This window comes from Triticum aestivum, chromosome 5D (genome assembly GCF_018294505.1).
Source record: "Triticum aestivum cultivar Chinese Spring chromosome 5D, IWGSC CS RefSeq v2.1, whole genome shotgun sequence".
NCBI classification, from domain to species: Eukaryota; Viridiplantae; Streptophyta; class Magnoliopsida; order Poales; family Poaceae; genus Triticum; species Triticum aestivum.
In genome coordinates this window covers 299,958,737-299,968,050 of record NC_057808.1, presented here as the reverse complement: position 1 = coordinate 299,968,050, position 9,314 = coordinate 299,958,737, and the positions used below count along the sequence as shown (strand labels likewise).

General features: G+C 47.1%; 1 protein-coding gene across 1 annotated transcript; it reads left to right on the top strand.

The window, feature by feature from the left end:
* Window positions 1–2,719: 2,719 nt before the first annotated feature.
* LOC123121316 (uncharacterized) lies at window positions 2,720–7,489 on the top strand. Its single transcript, XM_044541246.1, has 8 exons — window positions 2,720–2,869; window positions 3,009–3,613; window positions 3,705–3,872; window positions 3,951–4,118; window positions 4,197–4,352; window positions 4,431–4,598; window positions 4,677–6,345; window positions 6,648–7,489. Coding segments are annotated over exons 1-8 (3,486 nt in total). The 5' UTR covers window positions 2,720–2,867; the 3' UTR covers window positions 7,198–7,489.
* The last annotated feature ends 1,825 nt before the right edge of the window (window positions 7,490–9,314 follow it).

Below are 9,314 nucleotides of genomic sequence, written 5' to 3'. Positions count from 1 at the left end.
CGGCGGCGCCGTCGACCTTGTACTCCCGAGCTTTGCGGTGCCACATGCCACGACGCCCTTTCTCTTGTTGTGCCGACAGCGGGACGACGAGGACGTGGCCTTCTTGCTCTACCGGGTTGCTCTGGTCGGGCCAGTTGGAGGCGTGCTAGACCTCGTCAGAGTGAGTAGCTTGGCCGGCGGCGACGTAGGCGGCCGTGGAGATGGGCAGGTTCGGGAGGGAGTCGGAGACGACGGGCATCATTGCGTGTTCCTGGCGGTGGGAATTAGTGTGGGCGGCGCCCCTGCGGAAGTTGATGATGCGGGCGACGGACATGGCATCAAAGAGGTGGAGGTTTGTGTGGCTTCGTCGGATGGAAGGAGGTGACGGGGAGACGGTGCGGCACTGTATCTGGGCAAGTGTTGATCCGGTTTCTATGGACACGAGAGAAAATTAGGAAACCCAATAAAATACCCATGATTTGGGGAGAAAAATCGAAGGCGTGAGGTAGGGTTATTCCTTCGATCGGTGGGGCAGGAAACGAACGAGCGAACGAACGACCTACGAACTGGTCCTTTAGGAGTAGGAGTAGAGACTCGTAATTAGAGACAAAAGGCAAAGATCAATGCATTAGGAAAGTTAGGATTTAGAATTGATTGTCATGAAACTCGATTTTATTGATTGGTAACGTGCTATCGTTTCTTGCCCATTTGTAACGTGTCTTGTTAGGAAATTTTAGAAAGGTTAGGAAAGTTTTCATTGTGAGGATAAAAAAACAATGTGAGGAGATATGGTGGTGGGATGTGAGTCGAAAAAAACCAGACGAAAAAAACCCAAACGAAAGTGGTGCTCTACCGGGTTGCTCTGGTCGGGCCAGTTGGAGGCGTGCTAGGCCTCGTCAGAGTGAGTAGCTTGGCCGGCGGCGACGTAGGCGGCCGTGGAGATGGGCAGGTCCGGGAGGGAGTCGGAGATGACGGGCATCATTGCGTGTTCCTGGCGGTGGGAATTAGTGTGGGCGGCGCCCGTGCGGAAGTTGATGATGCGGGCGACGGACATGGCATCAAAGAGGCGGAGGTTTGTGCGGCGTCGTCGGATGGAAGGAGGTGACGGGGAGACGGTGCGGCACTATATCTGGGCAAGTGTTGATCCGGTTTCTATGGACATGAGAGAAAATTAGGAAACCCAATAAAATACCCATGATTTGGGGAGAAAAATCGGAGGCGTGTGGCGGGGTTGTTCCTTCGATCGGTGGGGCAGGAAACGAACGAGCGAACGAACGACCTACGAACTGGTCCTTTAGGAGTAGGAGTAGAGACTCGTAATTAGAGACAAAAGGCAAAGATCAATGCATTAGAAAGTTAGGATTTAGAATTGATTGTCATGAAACTGGATTTTATTGATTGGTAACCTGCTATCGTTTCTTGTCCATTTGTAACGTGTCTAATTAGGAAATTTTGAAAGGGTTAGGAAAGTTTTCATTGTGAGGATAAAAAAACAACGTGAGGAGATATGGTGGTGGGATGTGAGACGAAAAAAATCAGACGAAAAAAAAACCCAGAAGAAAGTGGTGGGACTATTCAACCAACTCGTCCATTAGGAGTAGAGATGCATGAAGCGACTAGGAAGGATGTGGAGAGGGCATTTGGTGTGCTTCAAGCTCGTTGGGGAATTGTGCGGGACGCTGATGTGAGAATCAGAAACTTTGTGGCAACTGATAACATGTTGTGTTATTCTCCACAATATGATTGTCGAGAATGAGGGTGATGGTGTAGCCCAAAACCATGATTTCGAAGCACCTGGAGATCAAGTTGAAATCCCGGAAGATCAAGATGCGGCTCAGTTTATGAACTTTCTGCAGATGCATCAGAATCTTCGAGATCATCAGGTGCACACGCAACTACTCAATGATCTTGTGGATCACATGTGGGCCCAAAATGGCAACTAATAAGCTAATGTTTGAGTTTGGCACTTAAAATAAATTTTGTGTAAACGCCATCTATGCTTCGTACCGACATTTGCTATTTACGTGCGACATTGTCTTTTATGATCGACGCGCATGGATTTGAGAGTCCGGATTCGAGATATGTGAATGTCGGGAGGGAAATATGGGCGTGTCCGGACGCGTCCGCGGACGTATAGGGGGCGGATTTTCCAAGTCCAGCTGTAGATGCTCTAAGAACTTGGAGGCAGTACTCCCTCTGTTTCTTTTTACTCTACATAAAGATTTGTCTCAAGCCAAACTTTGTAAAGTTTGAGTCAAATTTATATTGAAAAATATCAGCATTTAGAATACTCCATGGTGCATCTAATGATTAATTTGGTATTGTGAATATTGATATTTCAATATTGAATATGAAAATTAATTTCATGATGCGTCTAACGATACTGATTTTATCCGGAAAAAAACGATACTGATTTGATACCGTGAATATGGATATTTCTCCTATAACACGGAGTAAAAAGAAACGCAGAGAGGGAGTATAATTTAGAATCTTTCAGTGCAGAGTAAAGCAGTTTTATATGCAGTTGGCCGATCCGGCAACAGGTGAACCTTTTTGTTGTAAGTAATAAAACCACAAATAATCCAACCCACCCATAGTCAACCTTGTCATTTCGGAGGATTCTAGAGCCCGTACGATCTGATTTGGTCAGACCGATCTTTCTCCACAGTACCGACCAAATCATGCGTCATAACGAAAGAAATCAGCTATCGTCACGACGACGGAGCAACAATATCGCGGGAGTAATAGTAGGAGTACTATACTACGAAACAACCCATGCGCATCTCCTTCCCAAACATAGGGGGAGACCGCTCCAGTCTCCACCGTCTACCTCCCCTCCAGTCGCCAGACGACGCCACCTCCGCGGCCTGCCGCTGCCCGTCGGCGGAATGTGAGTGCCCGTCCGGCGAAACCACCCGGCCCGTCGCGTGCGCGTACGCGCATGTCGCGAACGCCGATACCTATCCATGGTTTGGCTCGTCCCCTTTCTGTAGATTGTTGACGAGGTGTCGATCTGGATTTGTATGCAGGGTTTGCGCCCCGACGGCGGGGGTGGAGGTGCTGCCGCCTCGCGGTCGCGGGGGTGTCTCCGCCCAGCGCTCCTGGCCGCCGAGCTGCGGCCGCGTCGCCGAGAACGGCGACGGCGAGAGGGGCGTCCAGGGAACGGCGGACGAGGCGGCCGGCCACGCGGGCGTTTCCTCTGCGGCGTGCAACGGCGGGCTCCCGCGCGACCCCCCTCAGCCGCAGCCGCCAGGCGTCGGGGATGCGCGCCCCTCTGATGGCCAGGCAGAGGTCAGGGCGCTCGATGTGATGCCGCTGGCGTTCGCCGTCCCACGGAAATGTGCCGTTGCTCCTGCTAATGGCTCCATGGAAGATGGCGGTCATATGGCCGAATCGTTGAATGTGGAGGGGCAATTGGTCAGGGATGAGGATGTTGTTATTGGCAATGGAGATGGCAGTGTTGTGGGAAGCAGAGTGGGCGACGGTGAATTGGAGAGGGAGGAGGACGAGAGCAGAAAGAAGAGGTGGTCGGCATCTGTCATGAATCCGCCTCCCAAGAGGAGAGCGGTCTCAGCCAAGCGCAGATTTCCGCCTGGCTGTGGGAGTGTTGCTGCTACCGGCATCGGCGTCGGAGGTAAGGAGGTGCTGGTATGCAGATGCACCAATCATTTTCACTAGTCGGTGTGCCTTAGCAGTGAATGCCTTGCTCATGATTCCAATTTCAGGTTGTGGTGTTCCTCCGATGTTGAAGCGAGATGATTCTAATCACGAAACAGAAAGCAAAAGAGAAGAGGTCGGAGGTGCCACCGAGGCACACAATGATATGCAAGAATCTCAAGTCGTCAATTGTGTTGCTCCAGATGATTTTGCAGACCGTCCACGAAATTACGTTGGTATGAAGACACGCCAATCATTTTTTGCTAGTTGGTATGCCTATGCAGTGGATGCCTTGCTCACAATTACAATTTCAGGTCATGGTGCTTCTCCGATTTTGAGGCAAGATGATTCCAATCACGAAACAGAAGGCAAAAGAGAAGAGGTTGAAGGTGCCACCGAGGCACACAATCATATGCAAGAATCTCAAGTCGTTAATTGTGTCGCTCCAGATGATTTTGCAGACCGTCCAAGAAATTATGTTGGTATGAAGACACGCCAATCATTTTTCGCTAGTGGGTGTGCCTATGTAGTGGATGCCTTGCTCACGATTACAATTTCAGGTCATGGCACCTCTCCGATTTTGAGGCGAGATGATTCTAATAACGAAACGGAAGGCAAAAGAGAAGAGGTCGGAGGTGCCACCGAGGCACACAATCATATGCAAGAATCTCAGGTCGTCAATTGTGTCGCTCCAGACCGTCCACAAAATTATGTTGGTATGAAGACATGCTAATCATTTTTCGCTTGTGGGTGTGCCTATGTAGTGGATGCCTTGCTCATGATTACAATTTCAGGTCATGGCGCTTCTCCGATTTTGAGGCGAGCTGATTCTAATCACGAAACGGAAGGTAAAAGAGAAGAGGTCGGAGGTGCCACCGAGGCACACAATCATAAGCAAGAATCTCAAGCCGTCAATTGTGTCGCTCCAGATGATTTTGCAGACCGTCCACAAAATTATGTTGGTATGTAGACACGCCAATCATTTTTCACTAGTGGGTGTGCCTATGTAATGGATGCCTTGCTCATGATTACAATTTCAGGTCATGGTGCTTCTCCGATTTTGAGGCGAGATAATTCTAATGTGGAAATGGAAGGCAAAATAAAAGAGGTTGGTGGAGCTACCGAGGCACACAATCAAAAGATCCAAGAATCTCAAGTCGTCAACGTTATTGTTCAAGATGGTTTTGCAAGAGGCCAACACGGCCATGATAATCCACTAAATGATGTTACAAGTGACTCACCAAGACATAGTTTCTTGGAGCAGATGAATGGTAGAAGAGTATTACGTGAAAGGAAGCGCGCACCGCTAGTAGCGAGGAACGCTGAGATTAGAAGCAAACGCGAAGGACGCTTGCATGAAGGCACTCCGAGGACTCATCCGAGAGGCCCTCTTAATGTGAAGAGAAAGGGCAAGAGTTCAGAGATTGTCAAGATCAATGTGATATTGGTAGATGATGCACGTGTGCTTGACGTGATACGCTCGGCATCTAAGTGTGGAGACCATGTTGCGACCGATCAAATTGAAGATAAGGATGGTGTGGGCCTTAATACTAATAGGGTAATTATACAAGCATTGATGGCTCCAGACAAATGCCCTTGGACGCAACGAAAGAAATCTATTGGTAGTGTTCCTAAATCGCTTGCTCCTAGGAAAAATGTGAAGAAGGTTGCTACTCCAAGGAAAGAATTGCGCTCCAAAGTTACCCCTTCTACATCGGCTAGGCGCAAGGCAAGAGAGGATGGAGAAGATTCCTTAGAAGATGATGAGAAATCTTTGGCAGTACTTGCGCATGAAAGAAATAATAAATCATGCGTCAACATCCCTCGATGTGCTCCTTCAGATGACTTGAGTGTTGATACCCGAAGCAAAATTACGAAGATTGATGAGAGAAGTCGATTGCGCGATCCAAAGGATATACCACTTGTAGGGGGGGTTGGTGATGTAAAAAACAAATGTGAAGGAAGCTTGCAAGAAGGTACTTCGAGGACGCATGTGAGAGCTCTTGTTAATGTGAAGACAAAGGGCAAGAGACCAGATAATGTCAAGGTGAATGGGATATTGCTAGATGATAGGAGGGTCTTTGAAGATGACAAGACAGGAAACCAGATTTCAAGAACTCGAAGAGGAGTGGCGCGCTCCTCAAATATTAAAAACGTGAAGAAAGGCTTGTTTGCTCATAAGTTAAAGCACGATGGCATCAGCAAGGACTCTGGGAATAGGTTCACGAAGGAATCTAAGTGTGGGGATCATCTTCCGACCGATCAAATTAAAGAAAATGATAATGTTGGCCTTGTCACCAACAAGATGACTGTATTAGCATTGATGGCTCCTGACAAATGCCTGTGGACAGAAGGGAAGAGGCTTATTGCTGGTGTTTCTCAGTCTCTCACTTGTAGGAATAATAACTCTCTTACCGTTCGTGAAGGCCTTTGTTTGCCTGACATATCTCAAGGAAAAGAGAGCATTCCCATATGTGTGATCAACACAATTGATGGCGTGCTGCCAACGCCATTTAAGTACATTACCAAAGTCATATATCCGCCCTCATATGCAAAAGCACCTTCAGTAGGCTGTGACTGCACTAACGGTTGCTCGGACTCTAGTGAATGTGCTTGTGCTGTGAAAAATGGAGGGGAGATCCCATTCAATTTGAATAGCGCAATTGTTTATACAAAGCCTCTCATATATGAGTGTGGCCCATCATGCAGGTAGGGTGTTCAGTAACTTACAAAACAAAATAACATAACCTAGCTAGGCAAGAACAACCCATTAATATTTTTATTTTTAATGTCCGACAACATGTTCTTATTGCCAGCTCAATGTTATACTAGTTCTGGCATGGTAAGTTTAGATTGGTAAATCCAGATGGCTGTGAAATATGGGAAACTTTCTCGTACAGCCGAAACCTGCTTACCTGAAGTTGGTTTTGACAAAAAGTTATTTGTTCACATTAGACAATTTAGGTTAAACTGAAATGGTGAGCTAACCAAATTGTCAAAACTGCATGCAGGTGCCCGCCAACATGCCACAATAGGGTGAGCCAGCACGGCCCCAAAGTTCCACTGGAAATATTCAAGACCGGGAAGACAGGTTGGGGCGTAAGATCCCTCAGTTTTATCCCTTCAGGTAGTTTCGTATGCGAGTATGTAGGTGAGGTATTGCAAGAGACAGAAGCTGAGAGGACAGAAAATGATGAATACCTTTTTGATATTGGTCGTGACGATGACGATGATGAAGAAGAAGAAGAAGGTTCAGAATCTTCTAAATCCGAGATGACGGCGGAAGGCTTGGGCTATACAATAGATGCTGCAAAGTGTGGTAATGTTGGAAGATTCATCAACCATAGCTGCTCTCCAAACATGCATGCACAGGATGTTCTCTGGGACCATGATGATAGGAGGATGCCGCATGTTATGCTTTTCGCCGAAAAGAATATCCGTCCTCTACAAGAGCTTACTTACGATTACAATTATAACATAGGTAATGTGCGCAAGAATGGCAAGGTGAAGGAGAAGAAATGCTTTTGCGGTTCGTCGAAGTGCCGCCTCAGGCTTTACTAAGGTATCGGTGACTGGTGATGGTAATGTTCATATTTCGGCGGAACGCAGTCCTGTCAGCGTAGTGCTCCTTGGTCTTTACTCTCCCGGTCACCTTGCAGTCGTTGATGGCTTGTGATGTTTTTTTCTTGCTACCCTAGCGTTGAATTAGTACTGCTTTTTAAAGAGCTGCATTAGCTCATTCTGCTGTTAGTTTTATTTTCAGAACCGAACCTGTACTGGGTACATGAGTTCTGGCTGTAGCTTTTCTCTGTCACAAATTTTACATAATCAAGCATTCTTGCTGTCCTTTCAAGCATTATTGCCATACTCTGCGCAAGCAGGAGCTACGTGCACTGTGCTGCCCTTTTAAGCATTCTTGTTGTGCTGCCTTTCTTTCCAGATAGACAGTCCCATAACAGCACCAAAACGAATCCCCATCCATGGTAACTTACTGCTTTGATCTTCAAGGGCAGCATGGATGATCAATACACCATTTATCAGCGTGCGCTCAGCGAGCCATAGTAGTATCTCATTTGTTCATCTGAACTGATTGTGAGAAGCCTGCATAAATTCTTTAGCACGCTGAGAAATGTCAGTTTTATGGTCATGAAGAAGTAAATCACATTTGTCATGTGGTAGATGGGGCAAGACTACTCATTTCCATTGGTCACAGCGTGAGCTAAACGCTCTGGTTTGGACCTAACAAAACTATTTCATCTGTGCCATTTATGACAAAAGACGATCAAACTTATGCCAGTAGGATCCATCACCAGAATTTCTTGGTTATTTATGGTGCTAAGGGAAAAAAAATCAAATTCATTCTTTCTCTTCTCTTCGCACAAAGGCGGCTAGGGTTTCTCTATTCTCCAGCAAGACCATCGTTCTCGACCTGCTCAGGACGTCATCTAGGCGTGCTGAGGCACAGGCGGACTGCATTCTTCGTCAGGTGTATACTCTCTTGTTGTGTAGGTCTTTGTTCATTTCTCCTAATAACGATGTTGAGGCGGCGATGACATCTCAGCAATGTCATAAGCCCCGACAGTGTTTGCATCGATGCCGGCGGTAGGCTGATGGCATGGTCCCGTGAGGCAGCCGGATGGGTGACGCGATGGTACCTATGGCGGCAGGCCAGAATATTATTATTTTTCAAACCGGGCTCACATCCCTTTTCATTAATTTTGCAATCAACGGAAATACATCAGTCTATTATCAAGTCTTTGTCATTCAGCCACTTACTAACAAGGAACTAGAACCCAAATGAGATAAGCAAAAAGAGACTAAAAGGGGAGAAGCGAGTTGGCGCATCATCAGGAAACCCACCGCCCGATGATCCTAAAGCGGACCATCCGCCATGGGGCGAAAACCTGATGACATTTACAAGCCACTGCCCAACTAAGAGAGTTCAATGATGAAACTACTGATAAAGACGCCGAAGCAAAATGCTACCAAGATGAACAAGTCCAGCGGGCATCAAACCCCAGTGGGAAACAGGACCAAAAGACATCAGTAATGCACCCAGCTAGCCGATCTGGATCCCGTCATTGTCTCCTAAGAGGAGTCTGCCACGAGGGAAGGATCTGTCTGCCAGGGTAGCAGCCGCGTGAGCCAATAGCCTGGAGCTTCACCTTGTCTTCTCCTTTAAGCAAACCTGCCCAATATAACATAAACGAACATGCAGTGAAAACAGCCTCCAGCGGAGTGCGATCAACATGTTTATCAAAAGTAACTTTATTGCGGAGGTTCCAAATCCCCCAACATATGGCAGCAATAATCATCATATAGAACTGCTTTCCTCCTGGAAAGAACTTATATAGCCAAGCCCAACTTTGCCAAAGCGATCGAGGACAGCAAGAGGATCCAACTGTCATCCCCATCACGCCCCAAACCGTGCGGGCAAGCGGGCAAGTAAAGAACAAGTGGTTCGCTGTTTCCACACTTGTACAAAAAGAGCATGTAGGGTTCCCAGGCCACTTCCTAATGCGCAGATTATCTCTTGTAAGCACAACATTCTGAAAAAGCTGCCACAAGAAAATTTTGATTTTCAGCGGGATGGGGGCTTTCCACACCCATTTATAGCTAGGGCCAGATAAGTTTCTTTCTAATCAAGCATAGTTTTTTTTAAAAGGAATTGAGCATAG

Excerpts from the sequence above, each read along its gene's own strand:
- LOC123121316 (XM_044541246.1), top strand. Across the intron at positions 3,873-3,950 it reads CCGTCCACGAAATTACGTTG|GTCATGGTGCTTCTCCGATT; the intron begins GTATGAAGACAC and ends TTACAATTTCAG. Across the intron at positions 4,353-4,430 it reads CCGTCCACAAAATTATGTTG|GTCATGGCGCTTCTCCGATT; the intron begins GTATGAAGACAT and ends TTACAATTTCAG.